The sequence below is a fragment of the Bombina bombina genome, chromosome 1, assembly GCF_027579735.1.
Source record: "Bombina bombina isolate aBomBom1 chromosome 1, aBomBom1.pri, whole genome shotgun sequence".
NCBI lineage: Eukaryota > Metazoa > Chordata > Amphibia > Anura > Bombinatoridae > Bombina > Bombina bombina.
Genome location: NC_069499.1, coordinates 942,672,473 through 942,698,589, shown reverse-complemented (window position 1 = coordinate 942,698,589; position 26,117 = coordinate 942,672,473). Strand labels below are relative to the sequence as shown.

General features: G+C 41.3%; 1 protein-coding gene across 2 annotated transcripts in view; it reads left to right on the top strand.

Moving 5' to 3' along the window:
- The window catches only part of AURKA (aurora kinase A), a 128,702-nt gene that overhangs the window by 39,753 nt on the left and 62,832 nt on the right, over positions 1 to 26,117 (top strand). For both annotated transcript variants that reach the window (XM_053702721.1, XM_053702642.1), the window contains exon 5: positions 2,433 to 2,624. In XM_053702721.1, the coding sequence (XP_053558696.1) occupies positions 2,433 to 2,624 (192 nt within the window). The remainder of the gene's footprint in view (positions 1 to 2,432; positions 2,625 to 26,117) is intronic.

Here is a 26,117-nt window from a genome sequence, read left to right as displayed (position 1 = left end):
TCTTCCGTTAAGACCAGACCTTCTGTCGCAAGGTCCTTTTTTCCATCAGGATCTCAAATCCTTAAATTTAAAGGTATGGGGATTGAACGCTTGATTCTTAGTCAAAGAGGTTTCTCTGACTCTGTGATTAATACTATGTTACAGGCTCATAAACCTGTATCTAGGGAGATATATTATAGAGTCTGGATATATTATAGAGTCTGGAAGACTTATATTTCTTGGTGTCTTTCTCATCATTTTTCCTGGCATTCTTTTAGAATTCCGAGAATTTTACAGTTTCTTCAGGATGGTTTGGATAAGGTTTGTCTGAAAGTTCCTTGAAAGGACAAATCTCTGCTCTTTCTGTTCTTTTTCACAGAAAGATTGCTAATCTTCCTGATATTCATTGTTTTGTACAAGCTTTGGTTCGTATAAAACCTGTCATTAAGTCAATTTCTCCTCCTTGGAGTTTGAATTTGGTTCTGGGAGCTCTTCAAGCTCCTCCGTTTGAACCTATGCATTCATTGGACATTAAATTACTTTCTTGGAAAGTTTTTTGTTCCTTTTGGCCATCTCTTCTGCCAGAAGAGTTTCTGAATTATCTGCTCTTTCTTGTGAGTCTCCTTTTCTGATTTTTCACCAGGATAAGGCGGTGTTGCGAACTTCTTTTAAATTTTTACCTAAGGTTGTGAATTCCAACAACATTAGTAGAGAAATTGTGGTTCCTTCATTTTGTCCTAATCCTAAGAATTCTAAGGAGAAATCATTGCATTCTTTGGATGTAGTTAGAGCTTTGAAATATTATGTTGAAGCTACTAAGAATTTCCGAAAGACTTCTAGTCTATTTGTTATCTTTTCCGATTCTAGGAAAGGTCAGAAGGCCTCTGCCATTTCTTTGGCATCTTGGTTGAAATCTTTAATTCATCATGCTTATGTCGAGTCGGGTAAAACTCCGCCTCAAAGGATTACAGCTCATTCTACTAGGTCAGTTTCTACTTCCTGGGCGTTTAGGAATGAAGCTTCGGTTGATCAGATTTGCAAAGCAGCAACTTGGTCTTCTTTGCATACTTTTACTAAATTCTACCATTTTGATGTGTTTTTCTTCTTCTGAAGCTGTCTTTGGTAGAAAAGTACTTCAGGCAGCTGTTTCAGTTTGAATCTTCTGCTTATATTTTCAGTTTTTTTCTTTATAAGATTTAAACTTTATTTTTGGGTGTGGATTTTTTTCAGCGGAATTGGCTGTCTTTATTTTATCCCTCCCTCTCTAGTGACTCTTGCGTGGAAGATCCACATCTTGGGTAGTCATTATCCCATACGTCACTAGCTCATGGACTCTTGCTAATTACATGAAAGAAAACATAATTTATGTAAGAACTTACCTGATAAATTCATTTCTTTCATATTAGCAAGAGTCCATGAGGCCCACCCTTTTTTGTGGTGGTTATGATTTTTTTATATAAAGCACAATTATTCCAATTCCTTATATTTATGCTTCGCACTTTTTTCTTATCACCCCACTTCTTGGCTATTCGTTAAACTGATTTGTGGGTGTGGTGAGGGGTGTATTTATAGGCATTTTGAGGTTTGGGAAACTTTGCCCCTCCTGGTAGGAATGTATATCCCATACGTCACTAGCTCATGGACTCTTGCTAATATGAAAGAAATGAATTTATCAGGTAAGTTCTTACATAAATTATGTTTTTTAAAGTTTTCAAATTTACTTCTATAACATTTGCTAAATTGTTTTTTGTTCACGCAGCAATGCAGTACTGGGAGCTTGCTGCTGAACACATGTGAGAATGAGATGTGCAGCCACTAATCGGCATCTAGCTTCTAGTAGCGCATTGCTGCACCATGATCCTACCTAGATATGCTTTTCCACAAGATACTAAGCAAATTTGTTAGTGGGTTTGAAACTTGTTTAAAAATGCTTGCTCTGAATCATGAAATCTTTGAGACTTGTCTCTTTAAAGAGGTCAAAATTGAAATGTGTGGTTTTAAATAAACATACTTTTTGTGTATGCACTGAACTACAGTAATCTTATTAGAAGCATTTTTGCAGTATATTTTAAAAACCATAAAGCATCCATGCACATGTATTCTATGCACTACAATAATTACAAATCACTTAAAGTAATAGAAGTACAGGTAATAATTTTAAAATGCCACAGCAAATGGTATATAATTTCATCAATGTTGCTTTTCTCCCTGGTGGTGCTATGCATTGTTTGCATAAATAACACTCCTTGCTTAGTGTATGTACTTCAATGCTTTGTAATGGTCTCTTAAAACTGCTAATTCTCAAACGTGTTTTTTTTTTGTTAAAAGTAAATGACTCACTTGGTATATATTTAACATGTTTGCGTTTCATGCAGACTAATCCCATAATGTTCAGTTGTGGGATATTATTATCACAAGAAAGATTGAAGTATAATGTAAAGTTTTCCATACAGGAAACAGTGGTGTTTGGATGACTTTGAAATAGGACGTCCCTTGGGCAAAGGAAAATTTGGAAATGTGTATCTGGCCCGTGAGAAGCAAAGCAAATTTATTTTGGCACTGAAGGTTCTATTTAAATCACAGCTAGAAAAGGCTGGTGTAGAACACCAATTACGACGTGAGGTTGAAATACAGTCTCATCTGAGGTAAGATCACATTGCTGTTTGTCACTTTTGAAATTGGCTTTAGTTGACAGCACATTTTTGTACAGGTTTATAAACCAAGTGCTTGACTAATATCCACCACAAATCGATAAGCAAATACAACAAATATCCAAAGTCAGCAGCACTTCTAGGAAAGAATAAAGTTGTATGTATTGTGAAGAATCCAACACAGGTGTCAACAGCAAATCATGCAAGATTAAGGGGTGTTCCCCCAAAATGTCGCTATGCTTTGCTGTTGGACACCTGTGTTGGATTTTTCACAATAAATGCAACTTTATTCTTGTGCTGCTATCTTTGTATATTGGCTGTGGTTGCCAAGCATTACCAAGCTTGCTTTCCTCAAGCAGTTAAAGGGACATCAAACTGCTGGGCACAACTTCACAATGCTGTCTTTCTTCTTTCTGCCTGTTTCTGCAGCTCTTCAAAATGGTTCCCCTATTTTAACCCATTAAAGTTTACGTTGAAACCCTTCCCCTTTATACTGGTTAAGAGAAATGGGTTTCATATCTTCCCCCCCCCCCCTTCTTTAAAACTATAAAACGCTTACACACTCATCCATTCAAACCCCAAGCACATTATACAGCTGTCAAAATGCAACATCACTGATCTGTGAGTGTTCAGAGCTTCTGTTACAGGTTGTGAATACCACAGTGCCCAGTATAGGAGAGCTGTAGGCACAGGATACGTCCATTTTTTGCAGTACACTAGCCTGTGTAACTCAATCTATTTTTGGGGGTAATTGATTTTTTTATTTCCGTGGCTTTTTTAAATCTGTTGGGGGTTTACTTTTACTCTTAAATCTTCACAGGAGGGAAAATGCACTGCACCCAGCTATACTACATAGTCTTAAATGAAGTAATATATAGATTAAATGAGTTTTTTTTTTTTTTTTTTTAATACAATTGTCTCCTATATGTAAAAATTCTTCTAGCATTGTCTACCTCTTCTATCCACATTTCAAAATGCCAAGGTTTTTATTTATCCTTTGAAAAGTGAACCTAGGCAAGCTCAGTCGGCACGTGCCTAGCATTCTGTTGCATCAGTTTTTGCAACAAAATTTTCGATATAGTGTATAACCTAGTCTAACTACAAGCTGCATTGCTTTTATGGGGGCTTAATATATAAAACTTTGCAGTGAGCTAGTATTTTGAAATAGTGCTATTGCCAGTATTTGACTTCCTAATCCACCACCACCCCCCCCCCCCCCCATATTCAGTTTTAATTTAGCACAATCTTTTCTTTTACAAGATATGACGAGTCCACTGATTTCTCCTGTTAAGTGTAGTCAGTCCACGGGTCATCATTACTTCTGGGATATTAACTCCTCCCCAACAGGAAGTGCAAGAGGATCACCCAGCAGAGCTGCTATATAGCTCCTCCCCTCTACGTCACACCCAGTCATTCTCTTGCACCCAACTAATAGATAGGATGTGTGAGAGGACTGTGGTGATTTTACTTAAACTTTTGATTGAAGATATAAAAACTATTTTAAAACGGCACCGGAGTGTGTTCTTTCTCAGGTAGAATTTGAAGAAGAATCTACCTGAGTTTTTGTATGATTTTAGCCGGCGTAGTTAAGATCATTTTGCTGTTCTCGGCCATCTGAAGAGTAAGGTAAACTTCAGATCAGGGGACAGTGGGCAGGTTCACCTGCAAAGAGGTATGTAGCAGCATATTTTCTGAGGAATGGAATTGACTGAGAAAATACTGCCAATACCTATATAATGTAAGTTCAGCCTTAAATGCAGTAGTATCAACTGGTATCAGGCTGTCATGTATGTATATTTACACTTCAGTATTCTGGGGAATGGCACTTCACTGGGATAATACTGTATGCATAAAATTTTAGCCTAACTTGCAGTGAGAACGACTAGCAGCAGGCTTTCTAATGACAATTCATTTATTTGATTTTAAACGTTTTGCTGGCATGTTAAATCGTTTAATTATCTGAGGTACTGGGTGAAAAATTGTTTTGGGCACTTTTTTTCCACTTGGCGGTCGTTTTATTTAATTTAAGTCAGTTTACTGATCTCCCTCACTGTTGTGTGTGAGGGGGAGGGGCCTATTTTGGCGCTTTTGCTACGCATCAGAAATTCAGTCACAAGTCTGTTTTCTTCCCTACATGATCCGGTTCGTCTCTACAGAGCTCAAGGGTCTTCAAAAATTATTTTGAGGGAGGTAATCACTCACAGCAGACCTGTGAGATTGTGCTTTGACTGTGATAAAAAACGTTTATATTCTGTACATTTTTTCTGCTATTTAAGGGTTAGTTATCCATTGCTAATGGGGGCAATCCTTTGCTAAAATTGTGTTTTTACCGGAAAGAATTTGATTTTATAGTTTCTCCGGTTTATTGTTACTCAACTGTCATAACTTTTTCTGTGCTTCTTAAAGGCACAGTACGTTTTTTTTCATATTTGTAAATTGAGTTGAAAAGTATTTCCAAGTTTGCTAGTTTAATTGCTAGTGTGTTAAACATGTCTGACTCGGAGGAATATCTCTGTGCTATATGTGCTAAAGCCAAAGTGGAGCCCAATAGAAATTTATGTACTAATTGCATTGATGCTACTTTTAAATAAAAGTCAATCTGTACAAATTGAACATCATTCACCAAACGAGGGGAAAGTTATGCCGACTAACTCGCCTCACGTGTCAGTACCTGCATCTCCCGCTCGGGAGGTGCGTGATATTGTAACGCCGAGTGCTTCAGGGCGGCCATTACAAATCACATTACAGGACATGGCTAATGTTATGACTGAAGTTTTGTCTAAATTACCAGAACTTAGAGGTAAGCGTGATCACTCTGGGGTGAGAACAGAGTGCGCTGATAATAATAGGGCCATGTCAGATACTGCGTCACAGTATGCAGAACATGAGGACGGAGAGCTTCAATCTGCAGGTGACGGTTCTGATCCCAATAGAGTGGATTCAGACATTTCTAATTTTAAGTTTAAGCTTGAAAACCTCCGCGTACTGCTAGGGGAGGTATTAGCGGCTCTGAATGATTGTAACACCGTTGCAATCCCAGAGAAATTATGTAGGCTGGATAGATACTATGCGGTACCGGCGAGTACTGACGTATTTCCTATACCTAAGAGGCTTACAGAGATAATTACTAAGGAGTGGGATAGGCCCGGTGTACCCTTTTTCCCCCCCCTCCGGTATTTAGAAAAATGTTTCCAATAGACGCCACCACACGGGACTTATGGCAGACGGTCCCTAAGGTGGAGGGAGCGGTTTCTACTCTGGCTAAGCGTACCACTATCCCGGTGGAGGATAGCTGTGCCTTTTCAGATCCAATGGATAAAAAATTAGAGGGTTACCTTAAGAAGATGCTTATTCAACAAGGTTTTATATTGCAACCCCTTGCATGTATTGCGCCTGTCACGGCCGCGGCCGCTTTTTGGTCTGAGTCCCTGGGAGAGACTCTTGACTCAATAACTATAGATGAGATTTCAAACAAGCTTAAAACCATTAAGCTAGCTAATTCATTTGTTTCAGATGCCGTAGTACATTTAACTAAACTTACGGCTAAGAATTCCGGATTCGCCATTCAGGCACGCAGAGCACTGTGGCTAAAATCCTGGTCAGCTGACGTTACTTCTAAATCTAAATTGCTTAATATACCTTTCAAAGGGCAGACCTTATTCGGGCCCGGTTTGAAAGAAATTATCGCTGACATTACAGGAGGTAAAGGCCATGCCCTGCCTCAAGACAGAGCCAAACCTAGGGCTAGACAGTCTAATTTTCGTTCCTTTTGTAATTTCAAGGCAGGAGCAGCATCAACTTCCTCTGCACCAAAACAGGAAGGAGCTGTTGCTCGCTACAGACAAGGCTGGAGACCTAACCAGTCCTGGAACAAGGGCAAGCAGGCCAGAAAACCTGCTGCTGCCCCTAAGACAGCATGAATTGAGGGCCCCCGATCCGGGAACGGATCTAGTGGGGGGCAGACTTTCTCTCTTCGCCCAGGCTTGGGCAAGAGATGTCCAGGATCCCTGGGCGTTAGAAATTATATCTCAGGGATATCTTCTGGACTTCAATTCCTCTTCCCCCAAAGGGGAGATTTCATCTGTCAAGGTTGTAAACAAACCAAATAAAGAAAGGCGTTTCTACGCTGTGTACAAGATCTTTTACTAATGGGAGTGATCCATCCGGTTCCGCGGTCGGAACACGGACAGGGGTTTTACTCAAATCTGTTTGTGGTTCCCAAGAAAGAGGGAACCTTCAGACCAATCTTGGATTTAAAGATCCTAAACAAATTCCTAAGAGTTCCATCGTTCAAAATGGAAACTGTTCGGACAATCCTACCCATGATCCAAAAGGGTCAGTACATGACCACAGTGGATTTAAAAGATGCTTACCTTCACATACCGATTCACAAAGATCATTACCGGTATCTAAGGTTTGCCTTCCTAGACAGGCATTACCAGTTTGTAGCTCTTCCTTTCGGATTGGCTACGGCCCCAAGAATCTTCACAAAGGTTCTGGGTTCTCTTCTGGCGGTACTAAGACCGCGAGGAATTTCGGTAGCTCCGTACCTAGATGACATTCTGATACAAGCTTCAAGCTTTCTAACTGCCAAGTCTCATACAGAGTTAGTACTGGCATTTCTAAGGTCGCATGGGTGGAAGGTAAACGAAAAGAAGAGTTCTCTCTTTCCACTCACAAGAGTTCCCTTCTTGGGGACTCTTATAGATTCTGTAGAAATGAAGATCTACCTGACAGAAGACAGGTTAACAAAGCTTCAAAATGCTTGCCGTGTCCTTCATTCCATTCAACACCCGTCAGTGGCTCAATGCATGGATGTGATCGGCTTAATGGTAGCGGCAATGGACATAGTACCCTTTGCACGCCTACATCTCAGACCGCTGCAATTGTGCATGCTAAGTCAGTGGAATGGGGATTACTCAGATTTGTCCCCTACTCTGAATCTGGATCAAGAGACCAGAAATTCTCTTCTATGGTGGCTTTCTCGGCCACATCTGTCCAGGGGGATGCCATTCAGCAGGCCAGATTGGACAATTGTAACAGACGCCAGCCTACTAGGTTGGGGCGCTGTCTGGAATTCTCTGAAGGCTCAGGGATCATGGACTCAGGAGGAGAGTCTCCTGCCAATAAACATTCTGGAATTGAGAGCAGTTCTCAATGCCCTTCTGGCTTGGCCCCAGTTAACAACTCGGGGGTTCATCAGGTTTCAGTCGGACAACATCACGACTGTAGCTTACATCAACCATCAGGGAGGGACAAGAAGCTCCCTAGCGATGATGGAAGTATCAAAGATAATTCGCTGGGCAGAGTCTCACTCTTGCCACCTATCAGCAATCCACATCCCGGGAGTGGAGAACTGGGAGGCGGATTTCCTAAGTCGTCAGACTTTTCATCCGGGGGAGTGGGAACTTCATCCGGAGGTCTTTGCCCAAATACTTCGACTTTGGGGCAAACCAGAGATAGACCTCATGGCGTCTCGACAGAACGCCAAGCTTCCTTGTTACGGGTCCAGATCCAGGGATCCGGGAGCGGTCCTGGTAGATGCTTTGACAGCACCTTGGACCTTCGGGAGGGCTTATGTGTTTCCACCCTTCCCGATGCTTTCTCGATTGATTGCCAGGATCAAACAGGAGAGAGCATCGGTGATTCTAATAGCGCCTGCGTGGCCACGCAGGACCTGGTATGTAGATCTAGTGGACATGTCATCCTGTCCACCTTGGTCTCTGCCTCTGAGACAGGACCTTCTGATCCAGGGTCCCTTCAAACATCAAAATCTAATTTCTCTGAAGCTGACTGCCTGGAAATTGAACGCTTGATTTTATCAAAACGTGGATTTTCTGAGTCGGTAATTGATGCCTTAATACAGGCTAGGAAGCCTGTTACCAGAAAGATTTACCATAAAATATGGCGTAAATACTTATATTGGTGCAAATCCAAAAGTTACTCATGGAGTAAGGTTAGGATTCCTAGGATATTGTCTTTTCTACAAGAAGGTTTAGAAAAGGGTTTATCCGCTAGTTCCTTAAAGGGACAGATCTCAGCTCTGTCAGAAGTTCCAGACGTTCAGGCTTTTTGTCAGGCTTTGGCCAGGATTAAGCCTGTGTTTAAAGCTGTTGCTCCACCATGGAGTTTAAACTTAGTTCTTAACGTTTTACAGGGTGTTCCGTTTGAACCCCTTCATTCCATTGATATCAAATTGTTATCTTGGAAAGTTCTGTTTTTAATGGCTATTGCCTCGGCTCGAAGAGTCTCTGAGTTATCTGCCTTACATTGTGATTCTCCTTAACTGATTTTTCATTCAGACAAGGTAGTTCTGCGTACTAAACCTGGGTTCTTACCTAAGGTGGTCAATAACAGGAATATCAATCAAGAGATTGTTGTTCCATCTTTGTGTCCTAATCCTTCTTCGAAGAAGGAACGTCTTCTACACAATCTAGATGTAGTCCGTGCCCTGAAATTTTATTTACAGGCAACTAAAGATTTTCGACAAACTTCTTCCCTGTTTGTCGTTTATTCTGGTCAGAGGAGAGGTCAAAAAGCTTCTGCTACCTCTCTCTTTTTGGCTTCGTAGCATAATACGTTTATCTTATGAGACTGCTGGACAGCAGCCTCCTGAAAGAATTACAGCTCATTCTACTAGAGCTGTGGCTTCCACTTGGGCCTTTAAGAATGAGGCCTCTGTTGAACAGATTTGCAAGGCTGCAACTTGGTCTTCTCTTCATACTTTTTCCAAATTTTACAAATTTGACACTTTTGCTTCTTCGGAGGCTGTTTTTGGGAGAAAGGTTCTTCAGGCAGTGGTTCCTTCCGTATAAAGATCCTGCCTGTCCCTCCCGTCATCCGTGTACTTTAGCTTTGGTATTGGTATCCCAGAAGTAATGATGACCCGTGGACTGACCACACTTAACAGGAGAAAACATAATTTATGCTTACCTGATAAATTCCTTTCTCCTGTAGTGTGGTCAGTCCACGGCCCGCCCTGTTTTTTATGGCAGGTCTAAATTTTTAAATTATACTCCAGTCACCACTGCACCCTTTAGCTTCTCCTTTCTCGTTGGTTCTCGGTCGAATGACTGGGTGTGACGTAGAGGGGAGGAGCTATATAGCAGCTCTGCTGGGTGATCCTCTTGCACTTCCTGTTGGGGAGGAGTTAATATCCCAGAAGTAATGATGACCCGTGGACTGACCACACTACAGGAGAAAGGAATTTATCAGGTAAGCATAAATTATGTTTTCTTCCTTATTGGGATATCGCCTCCTGGTCAGCAGGAGGAGGCAAAGAGCTCCACAGCAGAGCTGCATAAATAGCTCCCCCCCCCCAGTCATTCTCTTTGCCTGCATTAGTGATAGGAAGAGGTAAAGTGAGGTGTGTGTTTAGATTCTTCAAGAGTTTTTTTTTTTATGTTTAAATGATGCCAGAGTGTACTATTTTTTTTTTTTTTTTTTTTTTTTTTTTTTTTTTTTTACTACAGGGCAGCCTCTGGATCTAGCCTGTCAGGCTATGGGAACTGGTGGATTTTTGGCTCCACTGCGCCTCCCATGATTGTGCCGCTTTTTCTGTGTTATGGTCTTAGAGGTTGTAACTAAGACCCTTCTGTCTTCACAGGACCTCAGGAGATTCACTCTTCCTCCTGACACTGAGATTGTCATGCTGTTCCTCAGCATGGAGTTAAGTGCAGTTTTTTTTATTCTGGGGCTCTGCAGCATATCTCAGAATTAACTGTACCTGACCTGTTCTCTTGAGGGCTACGGAAGGGCTTCCCTTTAACGTACTGTTTGTTTATCCAGACATTCTGGCATTTTGAGCTTAGCATAGAAGTGCTGGGATATGTGGAAGGAACAGACATACTGTTTATTTACCCAGACACTCTGGCATTGTAGTGTTAGCCTATAAGTGCTGGGATATATTGTGTTGGTGTGCACTGTAACAGGCATTGCTCTTTCACGTTTATTATATAGAGGTGGCAAACGCTGGGGATAGTTCCAGAGGGGATGTGTTTTTACTAAAAAAGACTCCGGTATATGGCGGTATTTTACTTGTGTTGATCGGGTGTTTGGTGTGTTTACGCCCACGAAGTTCGGACTTAGTTTTTCGCGCAGTTACTATTCGACTGAGTTCCGGTTGAGGACATTAGAAATCGGCGTCTCCTCACGGCTCCTAAGTCCGCTCGTGGTAATATTTTACAAGCTATCTTAGGTGCGCCATACTTGAGGAGTTGAGGGAGGTGACTGAGTGAAGTATACCAGTTATTTTTCCAAGGCCCACGTGCAGAGGATGTGTAAACAATTGCTCTCTGCCTTATATATCGGGATTTAATTCAGATGACTTTCTTAAAGACACAGTACTAAGTAAGAATTTATTAGATTGATTTCTTCTATAAAGGTAAGACGAGTCCACGGATTCATTCTTTACTTGTGGGATATTATCCTCCTAACAGGAAGCGGCAAAGAGCACCACAGCAGAGCTGTCTATATAGCTTCTCCCTTAGCTCCACCCCCCAGTCATTCTCTTTGCCTACGCTAAGTACTAAGAAGGGTAAAGTGAAAGAGGTGATAACATCGGTTTGGCATACGAGACTGCTGGACAGCAGCCTCCTGAAAGAATTACAGCTCATTCTACTAGAGCGGTGGCTTCCACATGGGCTTTTAAAAATGATGCTTCTGTTAAACAGATTTGTAAGGCTGCGACTTGGTCTTCGCTTCATACCTTTTTCCAAATTTTACAATTTTGATACCTTTGCTTCTTCGGAGGCTATTTTTGGGAGAAAAGTTCTTCAAGCAGTGGTGCCTTCTGTTTAACCATCTGTCTTGTCCCTCCCATTCATCAGTGTCCTGTAGCTTTGGTATTGTATCCCACAAGTAAAGGATGAATCCGTGGACTCGTCTTACCTTTATAGAAGAAAAGTAAATTTATGCTTACCTGATTAATTACTTCTATGGTAAGATGAGTCCACGGGCCGGCCTGTCATTTTAAGACTACTTATATATTTTTTTTTTATTTAAACTTCAGTCACCTGCACCTTGTAGTTTCTCCTTTTTTCTTCCTGTACCTTCGGTCGAATAACTGGGGGTTGGAGCTAAGGGAGGAGCTATATAGACGGCTCTGCTGTGGTGCTTTGCCGCTTCCTGTTAGCAGGAGGATAATATCCCACAAGTAAAGGATGAATCCGTGGACTCGTCTTACCATAGAAGAAATAAATTTATCAGGTAAGCATAAATTTACTTTTTTACACTATATATATTATCAGTGGTTTTGACCAAGCTTGCCTTTTCTTTCATGTAATTAGCAAGAGTCCATGAGCTAGTGACGTATGGGATATACATTCCTACCAGGAGGGGCAAAGTTTCCCAAACCTTAAAATGCCTATAAATACACCCCTCACCACACCCACAAATCAGTTTTACAAACTTTGCCTCCAAGGGAGGTGGTGAAGTAAGTTTGTGCTAGATTCTACGTTGATATGCGCTCCGCAGCAAGTTGGAGCCCGGTTTTCCTCTCAGCGTGCAGTGAATGTCAGAGGGATGTGAAGAGAGTATTGCCTATTGAATGCAGTGATCTCCTTCTACGGGATCTATTTCATAAGGTTCTCTGTTATCGGTCGTAGAGATTCATCTCTTACCTCCCTTTTCAGATCGACGATATACTCTTATATTTACCATTTCCTCTACTGATTCTCGTTTCAGTACTGGTTTGGCTTTCTACAAACATGTAGATGAGTGTCCTGGGGTAAGTAAGTCTTATTTTCTGTGACACTCTAAGCTATGGTTGGGCACTTTATTTATAAAGTTCTAAATATATGTATTCAAACATTTATTTGCCTTGACTCAATGTTCAACTTTCCTTATTTCCAGACAGTCAGTTTCATATTTGGGATTATGCTTTAAATTATCATATTTTTTCTTACCTCAAAAATTTGACTTTTTTCCCTGTGGGCTGTTAGGCTCGCGGGGGCTGAAAATGCTTCATTTTATTGCGTCATTCTTGGCGCGGACTTTTTTGGCGCAAAAATTCTTTTCCGTTTCCGGCGTCATACGTGTCGCCGGAAGTTGCGTCATTTTTTGACGTTATTTTGCGCCAAAAATGTCGGCGTTCCGGATGTGGCGTCATTTTTGGCGCCAAAAGCATTTAGGCTCCAAATAATGTGGGCGTCTTATTTGGCGCCAAAAAATATGGGCGTCGCTTTTGTCTCCACATTATTTCAGTCTCATTTTTCATTTGCTTCTGGTTGCTAGAAGCTTGATGTTTGGCATTTTTTTTCCCATTCCTGAAACTGTCTTATAAGGAATTTGATCTATTTTGCTTTATGTTTTTTCTCTTACATATTGCAAGATGTCTCACGTTGCATCTGAGCCAGAAGATACTACAGGAAAACCACTGCCTGCTGGATCTACCAAAGCTAAGTGTATCTGCTGTAAACTTTTGGTAGCTATTCCTCCAGCTGTTTGTAATAATTGTCATGACAAACTTGTTAAAGCAGATAATATTTCCTTTAGTGATGTACCATTGCCTGTTGCAGTTCCCTCAACATCTAAGGTGCAGAATGTTCCTGATAACATAAGAGATTTTGTTTCTGAATCCATAAAGAAGGCTTTGTCTGTTATTTCTCCTTCTAGTAAACGTAAAAAGTCTTTTAAATCTTCTCTCTCTACAGATGAATTTTTAAATGAACACCATCATTCTGATTCTTTGGACTCTTCTGGTTCAGAGGATTCTATCTCAGAGATTGATGCTGATAAATCTTCATATTTATTTAAGATGGAATTTATTCGCTCTTTACTTAAAGAAGTTCTAATTGCTTTAGAAATAGAGGATTCTAGTCCTCTTGATACTAATTCTATACGTTTGGATAAGGTTTTTAAAGCTCCTGCGGTTATTCCAGAAGTCTTTCCTGTTCCTAATGCTATTTCTGCAGTAATTTCTAAGGAATGGGATAAATTGGGTAATTCATTTACTCCTTCTAAACGTTTTAAGCAATTATATCCTGTTCCGCCTGACAGGTTAGAATTTTGGGACAAAATCCCTAAAGTTGATGGGGCTATTTCTACCCTTGCTAAACGTACTACCATTCCTACGTCAGATGGTACCTCGTTTAAGGATCCTTTAGATAGAAAAATTGAATCTTTTCTAAGAAAAGCTTATCTATGTTCAGGTAATCTTCTTAGACCTGCTATATCATTGGCTGATGTTGCTGCAGCTTCAACTTTTTGGTTGGAAACTCTAGCGCAACAAGTAACAAATCGTGATTCTCATGATATTATTATTCTTCTCCAGCATGCTAATAATTTCATCTGTGATGCCATTTTTGATATTATTAGAGTTGATGTTAGGTTTATGTCTCTGGCTATCTTAGCCAGAAGAGCTTTATGGCTTAAGACCTGGAATGCTGATATGGCTTCTAAATCAACTCTACTTTCCATTTCTTTCCAGGGAAACAAATTATTTGGTTCTCAGTTGGATTCTATTATTTCAACTGTTACTGGTGGGAAAGGAACTTTTTTACCACAGGATAAAAAGTCTAAAGGTAAAAACGGGGCTAACAATCGTTTTCGTTCCTTTCGTTTCAACAAAGAACAAAAGCCTGATCCTTCGTCCTCAGGAGCAGTTTCAGTTTGGAAACCATCTCCAGTCTGGAATAAATCCAAGCCTGCTAGAAAGGCAAAGCCTGCTTCTAAGTTCACATGAAGGTACGGCCCTCATTCCAGTTCAGCTGGTAGGGGGCAGGTTACGTTTTTTCAAAGAAATTTGGATCAATTCTGTTCACAATCTTTGGATTCAGAACATTGTTTCAGAAGGGTACAGAATTGGTTTCAAGATGAGACCTCCTGCAAAGAGATTTTTTCTTTCCCATGTCCCAGTAAATCCAGTGAAAGCTCAAGCATTTCTGAATTGTGTTTCAGATCTAGAGTTGGCTGGAGTAATTATGCCAGTTCCAGTTCCGGAACAGGGGATGGGGTTTTATTCAAATCTCTTCATTGTACCAAAGAAGGAGAATTCCTTCAGACCAGTTCTGGATCTAAAATTATTGAATCGTTATGTAAGGATACCAACGTTCAAGATGGTAACTGTAAGGACTATATTGCCTTTTGTTCAGCAAGGGAATTATATGTCCACAATAGATTTACAGGATGCATATCTGCATATTCCGATTCATCCAGATCATTATCAGTTCCTGAGATTCTCTTTTCTAGACAAGCATTACCAATTTGTGGCTCTACCGTTTGGCCTTGCTACAGCTCCAAGAATTTTCACAAAGATTCTCGGTGCCCTTCTGTCTGTAATCAGAGAACAGGGTATTGTGGTATTTCCTTATTTGGACGATATCTTGGTACTTGCTCAGTCTTTACATTTAGCAGAGTCTCATACGAATCGACTTGTGTTGTTTCTTCAAGATCATGGTTGGAGGATCAATTTACCAAAAAGTTCTTTGATTCCTCAAACAAGGGTAACCTTTCTGGGTGTCCAGATAGATTCAGTGTCCATGACTCTGTCTTTAACAGACGAGACGTCTAAAATTGATTACAGCCTGTCGAAACCTTCAGTCTCAATCATTCCCTTCGGTAGCCTTATGCATGGAAATTCTAGGTCTTATGACTGCTGCATCGGACGCGATCCCCTTTGCTCGTTTTCACATGCGACCTCTTCAGCTCTGTATGCTGAACCAATGGTGCAGGGATTACACGAAGATATATCAATTAATATCTTTAAAACCGATTGTTCGGCACTCTCTAACGTGGTGGACAGATCACCTTCGTTTAATTCAGGGGGCTTCTTTTGTTCTTCCGACCTGGACTGTAATTTCAACAGATGCAAGTCTCACAGGTTGGGGAGCTGTGTGGGGATCTCTGACGGCACAAGGAGTTTGGGAATCTCAGGAGGTGAGATTACCGATCAATATCTTGGAACTCCGTGCAGTTTTCAGAGCTCTTCAGTTTTGGCCTCTTCTGAAGAGAGAATCGTTCATTTGTTTTCAGACAGACAATGTCACAACTGTGGCATACATCAATCATCAAGGAGGGACTCACAGTCCTCTGGCTATGAAAGAAGTATCTCGAATTTTGGTTTGGGCAGAATCCAGCTCCTGTCTAATCTCTGCGGTTCATATCCCAGGTGTAGACAATTGGGAAGCGGATTATCTCAGTCGCCAAACGTTGCATCCGGGCGAATGGTCTCTTCACCCAGAGGTATTTCTTCAGATTGTTCAAATGTGGGGGCTCCCAGAGATAGATCTGATGGCCTCTCATCTAAACAAGAAACTTCCCAGGTATCTGTCCAGATCCCGGGATCCTCAGGCGGAGGCAGTGGATGCATTATCACTTCCTTGGAAGTATCATCCTGCCTATATCTTTCCGCCTCTAGTTCTTCTTCCAAGAGTAATCTCCAAGATTCTGAGGGAATGCTCGTTTGTTCTGTTAATAGCTCCGGCATGGCCTCACAGGTTTTGGTATGCGGATCTTGTCCGGATGGCATCTTGCCAACCATGGACTCTTCCGTTAAGACCAGACCTTCTGTCACAAGGTCCTTTTTTCCATCCGGATCTGAAATCCTTAAATTTAAAGGTATGGAGATTGAACGCTTGATTCTTGGTCATAGAGGTTTCTCTGACTCCGTGATTAATACTATGTTACAGGCTCGTAAATCTGTATCTCGAGAGATATATTATAGAGTCTGGAAGACTTATATTTCTTGGTGTCTTTTTCATCATTTTTCTTGGCATTCTTTTAGAATACCGAGAATTTTACAGTTTCTTCAGGATGGTTTAGATAAGGGTTTGTCCGCAAGTTCTTTGAAAGGACAAATCTCCGCTCTTTCTGTTCTTTTTCACAGAAAGATTGCTATTCTTCCTGATATTCATTGTTTTGTACAAGCTTTGGTTCGTATAAAACCTGTCATTAAGTCAATTTCTCCTCCTTGGAGTTTGAATTTGGTTCTGGGAGCTCTTCAAGCTCCTCCGTTTGAACCTATGCATTCATTGGACATTAAATTACTTTCTTGGAAAGTTTTGTTCCTTTTGGCCATCTCTTCTGCTAGAAGAGTTTCTGAATTATCTGCTCTTTCGTGTGAGTCTCCTTTTCTGATTTTTCATCAGGATAAGGCGGTGTTGCGAACTTCTTTTGAATTTTTACCTAAAGTTGTGAATTCCAACAACATTAGTAGAGAAATTGTGGTTCCTTCATTATGTCCTAATCCTAAGAATTCTAAGGAGAAATCATTGCATTCTTTGGATGTTAGAGCTTTGAAATATTATGTTGAAGCTACGAAATCTTTCCGTAAGACTTCTAGTCTATTTGTTATCTTTTCCGGTTCTAGGAAAGGCCAGAAAGCTTCTGCCATTTCTTTGGCATCTTGGTTGAAATCTTTAATTCATCTTGCCTATGTTGAGTCGGGTAAAATTCCGCCTCAGAGAATTACAGCTCATTCTACTAGGTCAGTATCTACTTCCTGGGCGTTTAGGAATGAAGCTTCGGTTGACCAGATCTGCAAAGCAGCAACTTGGTCCTCTTTGCATACTTTTACTAAATTCTACCATTTTGATGTGTTTTCTTCTTCTGAAGCAGTTTTTGGTAGAAAAGTTCTTCAGGCAGCGGTTTCAGTTTGAATCTTCTGCTTATGTTTTTTGTTAAACTTTATTTTGGGTGTGGATTATTTTCAGCAGGAATTGGCTGTCTTTATTTTATCCCTCCCTCTCTAGTGACTCTTGTGTGGAAAGATCCACATCTTGGGTAGTCATTATCCCATACGTCACTAGCTCATGGACTCTTGTTAATTACATGAAAGAAAACATAATTTATGTAAGAACTTACCTGATAAATTCATTTCTTTCATATTAACAAGAGTCCATGAGGCCCACCCTTTTTTGTGGTGGTTATGATTTTTTTGTATAAAGCACAATTATTCCAATTCCTTATTTTATATGCTTCGCACTTTTTCTTATCACCCCACTTCTTGGCTATTCGTTAAACTGATTTGTGGGTGTGGTGAGGGGTGTATTTATAGGCATTTTAAGGTTTGGGAAACTTTGCCCCTCCTGGTAGGAATGTATATCCCATACGTCACTAGCTCATGGACTCTTGTTAATATGAAAGAAATGAATTTATCAGGTAAGTTCTTACATAAATTATGTTTTCTCCAACATTGGTGTGTCCTGTCCACGGCGTCGTCCTTACTTGTGGGATATTCTCTTCCCCGACAGGAAATGGCAAAGAGTCCCAGCAAAGCTGGTCACATGGTCCCTCCTAGGCTCCGCCCACCCCAGTCATTCTCTTTGCCGTTGCACAGGCAACATCTCCACGGAGATGGTTAAGAGTTTTTTGGTGTTTAAATGTAGTTTTTATTCTTCTATCAAGTGTTTGTTATTTTAAAATAGTGCTGGTATGTACTATTTACTCTGAAACAGAAAAGGATGAAGATTTCTGTTTGTGAGAGGAAGATGATTTTAGCAGACAGTAACTAAAATCGATTGCTGTTTCCACATAGGACTGTTGAGATGAAGTAACTTCAGTTGGGGGAAACAGTTAGCAGACTTTTCTGCTTAAGGTATGACTAGCCATATTTCTAGCAAGACTGTGTAATGCTGGAAGGCTGTCATTTCCCCTCATGGGGACCGGTAAGCCATTTTCTTAGTCAAACAAACAGAATAAAGGGCTTATTATGGGCTAAATCGATTGCTTTATTTGTGCATATTCAGATTTAGGCTAACATTTGACATTTATAATCTTGGGGAACGCTTATAAAACGGCAGGCACTGTATTTGACACCTTTTTCAGTCAGGGGGCCTTTCTAGTTAGACTGAGCCTCATTTTACACGCTAATTAAGGGTCAGTTGTTTTTTAAGAGCAGGGCATGCAGATGCATGTGTGAGGATCTAAGAATCTCTGAAAAAGCTTTTAGAAGGCGTCATTTGGTATCGTATTTCCCTCAGGGCTTGGTTGGGTCTTAGCAAAGACTATAGCTGGGACTGTATAGGGGTTAAATTTGTAAACGGTTATTTTAAGGGTTAAAGCTCTGAAATTTGGTGTGCAATACTTTTAAGGCTTTAAGACACTGTGGTGAAATTTTGGTAATTTTTGAACAATTCCTTCATACTTTTTCACATTCAGTAATAAAGTGTTTTCTGTTTGAAATTTAAAGTGACTGTAACGGTTTTATTTTAAAACGTTTTTTGTGCTTTGTTGACAAGTTTAAGCCTGTTTAACATGTCTGTACCTTCAGATAAGCTATGTTCTATATGTATGAAAGCCAATGTGTCTCCCCATTTAAATTTATGTGATAATTGTGCCATAGCATCCAAACAAAGTAAGGACAGTACTGCCACAGATAATGATATTGCCCAAGATGATTCCTCAAATGAGGGGAGTAAACATACTACATCATCTCCTACTGTGTCTACACCAGTTTTGCCCATGCAGGAGGCCCCTAGTACATCTAGTGCGCCAATACTTATTACCATGCAACAATTAACGGCTGTAATGGATAACTCCATAGCAAATCTTTTATCCAAAATGCCTACTTATCAGAGAAAGCGCGATTGCTCTGTTTTAAACACTGAAGAGCAAGAGGACGCTGATGATAATTGTTCTGTCATACCCTCACACCAATCTGAAGGGGCCATGAGGGAGGTTTTGTCTGATGGAGAAATTTCAGGTTCAGGAAAAATTTCTCATCAAGCTGAACCTGATGTTGTGACATTTAAATTAGAACATCTCCGCACACTGCATAATGAGGTGTTAACTTCTCTGGATGATTGTGACAATTTGGTCATTCCAGAGAAATTATGCAAGATGGACAGGTTCCTAGAGGTTCCGGTGCCCCCCGACGCTTTTCCTATACCCAAGCGGGTGGCGGACATAGTAAATAAGGAGTGGGAAAAACCCGGCATACCTTTTTTGTTCCTCCCCCTATATTTAAGAAATTATTTCCTATGGTCGACCCCAGAAAGGACTTATGGCAGACAGTCCCCAAGGTCGAGGGGGCAGTTTCTACTCTAAACAAACGCACTACTATTCCTATTGAAGATAGTTGTGCTTTCAAAGATCCTATGGATAAAAAATTGGAAGGTTTGCTTAAAAAGATTTTTGTACAGCAAGGCTACCTTCTACAACCAATTTCATGCATTGTTCCTGTCACTACAGCAGCGTGGTTCTGGTTCAAGGAACTAGAAAAGTCGCTCAGTAGAGAAACTCTGAGGAGCTTATGGACAGAGTTCACGCACTTAAATTGGCTAACTCTTTTATTTTAGATGCCGCTTTGCAATTAGCAAGATTAGCGGCGAAAAATTCAGGGTTTGCTATCGTGGCGCGCAGAGCGCTTTGGCTAAAGTCTTGGTCAGCGGATGTGTCATCCAAGACAAAATTGCTTAACATCCCTTTCAAAGGTAAATCTTTATTTGGACCTGATTTGAAAGATTATTTCAGACATCACTGGGGGAAAGGGCCACGCCCTTCCACAGGATAGGTCTTTTAAGGCTAAAAATAAGCCTAATTTCTCCAACATAGGTGTGTCCGGTCCACGGCGTCATCCTTACTTGTGGGATATTCTCTTCCCCAACAGGAAATGGCAATGAGCCCAGCAAAGCTGGTCACATGATCCCTCCTAGGCTCCGCCTACCCCAGTCATTCTCTTTGCCGTTGTACAGGCAACATCTCCACGGAGATGGCTTAGAGTTTTTTAGTGTTTAACTGTAGTTGGAGTCTCAATTTAGTTCTTTCAGTTCTTCAGGGGGTTCCGTTTGAACCCTTACATTCCGTTGATATTAAGTTATTATCTTGGAAAGTTTTGTTTTTAGTTGCAATTTCTTCTGCTAGAAGAGTTTCAGAATTATCTGCTCTGCAGTGTTCTCCTCCTTATCTGGTGTTCCATGCAGATAAGGTGGTTTTACGTACTAAACCTGGTTTTCTTCCAAAAGTTGTTTCTAACAAAAACATTAACCAGGAGATTATCGTACCTTCTCTGTGTCGAAACCAGTTTCAAAGAAGGAACGTTTGTTGCACAATTTGGATGTTGTTCGCGCTCTAAAATTCTATTTAGATGCTACAAAGGATTTTAGACAAACATCTTCCTTGTTTGTTGTTTATTCCGGTAAAAGGAGAGGTCAAAAAGCAACTTCTACCTCTCTCTCTTTTTGGATTAAAAGCATCATCAGATTGGCTTACGAGACTGCCGGACGGCAGCCTCCCGAAAGAATCACAGCTCATTCCACTAGGGCTGTGGCTTCCACATGGGCCTTCAAGAACGAGGCTTCTGTTGATCAGATATGTAGGGCAGAGACTTGGTCTTCACTGCACACTTTTACCAAATTTTACAAGTTTGATACTTTTGCTTCTTCTGAGGCTATTTTTGGGAGAAAGGTTTTGCAAGCCGTGGTGCCTTCCTTTTAGGTGACCTGATTTGCTCCCTCCCTTCATCCGTGTCCTAAAGCTTTGGTATTGGTTCCCACAAGTAAGGATGACGCCGTGGACCGGACACACCTATGTTGGAGAAAACAGAATTTATGTTTACCTGATAAATTACTTTCTCCAACGGTGTGTCGGGTCCACGGCCCGCCCTGGTTTTTTTAATCAGGTCTGATAATTTATTTTCTTTAACTACAGTCACCACGGTACCATATGGTTTCTCCTATGCTAATATTCCTCCTTAACGTCGGTCGAATGACTGGGGTAGGCGGAGCCTAGGAGGGATCATGTGACCAGCTTTGCTGGGCTCTTTGCCATTTCCTGTTGGGGAAGAGAATATCCCACAAGTAAGGATGACGCCGTGGACCGGACACACCGTTGGAGAAAGTAATTTATCAGGTAAACATAAATTCTGTTTTTCATCCCTTTCGCAGAAATGGACCAGTCTCTAATTCTGCATTCTCTAAGCAAGAGGGTAATGCCTCACAACCCAAACCAGCCTGGAAACCAATGCAAGGCTGGAACAAGGGTAAGCAGGCCAAGAAGCCTGCCACTGCTAACAAAACAGCATAAAGGAGTAGCCCCTGATCCGGGACCGGATCTGGTGGGGGGCAGACTCTCTCTCTTTGCTCAGGCTTGGGCAAGAGATGTTCAGGATCCTTGGGCGCTAGAAATAGTTTCTCAAGGTTATCTCCTGGAATTCAAGGAACTACCCCGAAGGGGAAGGTTCCACAAGTCTCACTTATCCTCAAACCAAATAAAGAGACAGGCATTCTTACATTGTGTAGAAGACCTGTTAAAGATGGGAGTGATACACCCAGTTCCAATAAAGGAACAAGGAATGGGATTTTATTCCAATCTGTTCGTAGTTTCCAAAAAAGAGGGAACGTTCAGACCAATTTTGGATTTGAGGATCCTAAACAAATTTCTCAGGGTACCATCGTTCAAAATGGAAACTATTCGAACGATTCTACCCACCATCCAGGAAAGTCAATTTATGACTACCGTGGATCTAAAGGATGCGTACCTACATATTCCTATCCACAAAGATCATCAGTTCCTAAGGTTCGCTTTTCTGGACAAACATTACCAGTTTGTGGCTCTCCCATTCGGATTAGCCACTGCTCCAAGGATTTTCACAAAGGTGCTAGGGTCCCTTCTAGCGGTTCTAAGACCAAGGGGCATTGCAGTAGTACCTTACTTGGACGACATTCTAATACAAGCGTCGTCCCTGTCAAAAGCAAAGGCTCATACGGACATCGTTCTAGCCTTTCTCACATCTCACGGATGGAAGGTGAACAAAGAAAAAAGTTCTCTGTCCTCGTCAACAAGAGTTCCCTTCTTGGGAACAAAAATAGATTCCTTAGAAATTAGGATTTTTCAGACAGAGGTCAGAAAATCAAAACTTCTAAGCTCTTGTCAAGTGCTTCATTCTGTTCCTCGTCCTTCCATAGCGCAGTGCATGGAAGTAGTAGGATTGATGGTTGCAACAATGGACATAGTTCCTTTTGCACGAATTCATCTAAGACCATTACAACTGTGCATGCTCAAACAGTGGAATGGGGATTATACAGACTTGTCTCCAATGATTCAAGTAGATCAAAAGACCAGAGATTCACTCCGTTGGTGGCTGACCCTGGACCATCTGTCCCAGGGAATGAGCTTCCGCAGGCCAGAGTGGGTCATTGTCACGACCGACGCTAGTCTAGTGGGCTGGGGTGCGGTCTGGGAATCCCTGAAAGCACAGGGTCTATGGTCTCGGGAAGAGTCTCTTCTCCCGATAAACATTCTGGAACTGAGAGCGATATTCAATGCTCTCAGAGCTTGGCCTCAACTAGCAAAGGCCAAATTCATAAGGTTCCAATCAGACAACATGACGACTGTTGCATATATCAATCATCAGGGGGGAACAAAGAGTTCCCTGGCGATGAAAGAAGTGACCAAAATAATTCAATGGGCGGAGGATCACGCCTGCCACTTGTCTGCGATCCACATCCCAGGAGTGGGAAATTGGGAAGCGGATTTTCTGAGTCGTCAGACATTTCATCCGGGGGAGTGGGAACTCCATCCGGAAATCTTTGCCCAAATAACTCAATTATGGGGCATTCCAGACATGGATCTGATGGCGTCTCGTCAGAACTTCAAGGTTCCTTGCTACGGGTCCAGATCCAGGGATCCCAAGGCGACTCTAGTAGATGCACTAGTAGCACCTTGGACTTTCAACCTAGCTTACGTATTCCCACCGTTTCCTCTCATTCCTAGGCTGGTAGCCAGGATCAATCAGGAGAGGGCCTCGGTGATCTTGATAGCTCCTGCGTGGCCACGCAGGACTTGGTATGCAGACCTGGTGAATATGTCATCGGCTCCACCATGGAAGCTACCTTTGAGACAGGACCTTCTTGTTCAGGGTCCATTCGAACATCCAAATCTGGTTTCCCTCCAACTGACGGCTTGGAGATTGAACGCTTGATTCTATCAAAGCGTGGGTTTTCAGATTCTGTGATAGATACTCTGGTTTAGGCCAGAAAACCTGCAACTAGAAAGATTTACCATAAAATATGGAAAAAATATATCTGTTGGTGTGAATCCAAAGGATTCCTATGGAATAAGATAAAAATTCCTAAGATTCTCTCCTTTCTACAAGAAGGTTTGGAGAAAGGATTATCTGCAAGTTCTCTAAAGGGACAGATCTCTGCTTTATCTGTCTTACTACACAAAAGACTGGCAGCTGTGCCAGATGTTCAAGCATTTGTTCAGGCTCTGGTTAGGATCAAGCCTGTTTACAGACCTTTGACTCCTCCCTGGAGTCTAAATCTAGTTCTTTCAGTTCTTCAAGGGGTTCCGTTTGAACCCTTACATTCCGTAGATATTAAGTTATTATCTTGGAAAGTTTTGTTTTTGGTTGCAATTTCTTCTGCTAGAAGAGTTGCAGAGTTATCTGCTCTGCAGTGTTCTCCTCATCTGGTGTTCCATGCAGATAAGGTGGTTTTGCGTACTAAGCCTGGTTTTCTTCCTAAAGTTGTTTCTAACAAAAATATTAACCAGGAGATAGTTGTACCTTCTTTGTGTCTGAATCCAGTTTCAAAGAAGGAACGTTTGTTACACAATTTGGACGTAGTCCGTGCTCTAAAATTCTATTTAGAGGCTACTAAAGATTTCAGACAAACATCTTCCTTGTTTGTTGTTTATTCTGGTAAAAGGAGAGGTCAAAAAGAGACTTCTACCTCTTTCTTTCCTTTTGGCTTAAAAGCATTATCCGATTGGCTTATGAGACTGCTGGACGGCAGCCTCCTGAAAGAATCACAGCTCACTCCACTAGGGCTGTGGCTTCCACATGGGCCTTCAAGAACGAGGCTTCTGTTGACCAGATATGTAAGGCAGCGACTTGGTCTTCACTGCACACTTTTGCCAAATTTTACAAATTTGATACTTTTGCTTCTTCGGAGGCTATTTTTGGGAGAAAGGTTTTGCAAGCTGTGGTGCCTTCCGTTTAGGTAACCTGATTTGCTCCCTCCCTTCATCCGTGTCCTAAAGCTTTGGTATTGGTTCCCACAAGTAAGGATGACGCCGTGGACCGGACACACCAATGTTGGAGAAAACAGAATTTATGCTTACCTGATAAATTACTTTCTCCAACGGTGTGTCTGGTCCACGGCCCGCCCTGTTTTTTTAATCAGGTCTGATGAATTATTTTCTCTAACTACAGTCACCACGGTACCATATGGTTTCTCATATATATATATATATATATATATATATATATATATATATATATATATATATATATATATATATATATATATATATATATATATATATATATATATATATATATATATATATATATTCCTCCTGTCGGTCGAATGACTGGGGTGGGCGGAGCCTAGGAGGGACCATGTGACCAGCTTTGCTGGGACTCTTTGCCATTTCCTGTTGGGGAAGAGAATATCCCACAAGTAAGGATGACGCCGTGGACCGGACACACCGTTGGAGAAAGTAATTTATCAGGTAAGCATAAATTCTGTTTTTTTGTCCAGGTTGTCAAAATGGATGACCTTGAACAAAGTACATGTCCTATGTGTTTAGATGCCATTGTGGAACTTTTTGAGAGGGCTTTACAGTGTAAAGAACAAATTTTCTTTAGTAAAGATATATCTAATGAATGTCCTCAGACTGATGAAATTCAGGGTATGCCGCATCTTTCTCCCCAAGCATCACAGCCTTTAATGCCCGCTCAGTTGACACCATGTTTCTTAAACGTTGTCTGCAGCCATATCCTGTAGAGTAATGAAGCAGTTATGTCATCCACTCTTACAGAAGTTTTATCTAAGTTGCCAGTGTTATAAGGCAAACGCAGCAGGTCAGAGGCCCATGTGGTCTCTGCAACTTCTGCTTTAATGGCTATCTCCGATATACCTTCCCAGGGCTCTGAATGGGGGGGGGGGGGTTATGGAGGCCCTGTCTGTCAGATTTAAACTTTAACACCTCCGCCTTTTGCTACAAGAGGTTTTGCTGACTCTATTGTTGTTCTGCCAGAGAAATTGAGTAATATGGACAAATACTCCCTCCTTATTCCGATGTGTTTCCGGTTCCTAAGAGAATTTCGGACATTATTACAAGGTAATGGGAGAGACCGGGTATCCCGTTCTCCCCTTCCCCTATTTTTAGGAAAATGTAACCTATAGTTGACACCGTTCTTGACTCTTGGCAGACGATACCTAAGGTGGAGGGAGCTATCTCTACCCTGGCTAAGCGTACAACTATCCCTATTGAGGACAGTTGTGCTTTCAAAGACCCTATGGATAAAAATTTGGAGGTTCTTCTAAAAAAGCTATATGTTCATCAAGGGTTTCTATTACAACCGACGGCCGGCATTGTAACAGTCAACTGCGGCTGCCTTTTGGTTTGACGCTCTAGAAGAATCCCTTAAGACAGACTCCTTTAGAAGAAATAATGGATAGAATTAATGGGACACAATCAAAATTAAACTTATTATTCAGATAGAGCATGCCATTTTGAACAACTTTCCAATTTACGTCCATTAACAAAATGTGCAGTCTTTTTATATTTAAACGTTTTGAGTCACCAGCTCCTGAG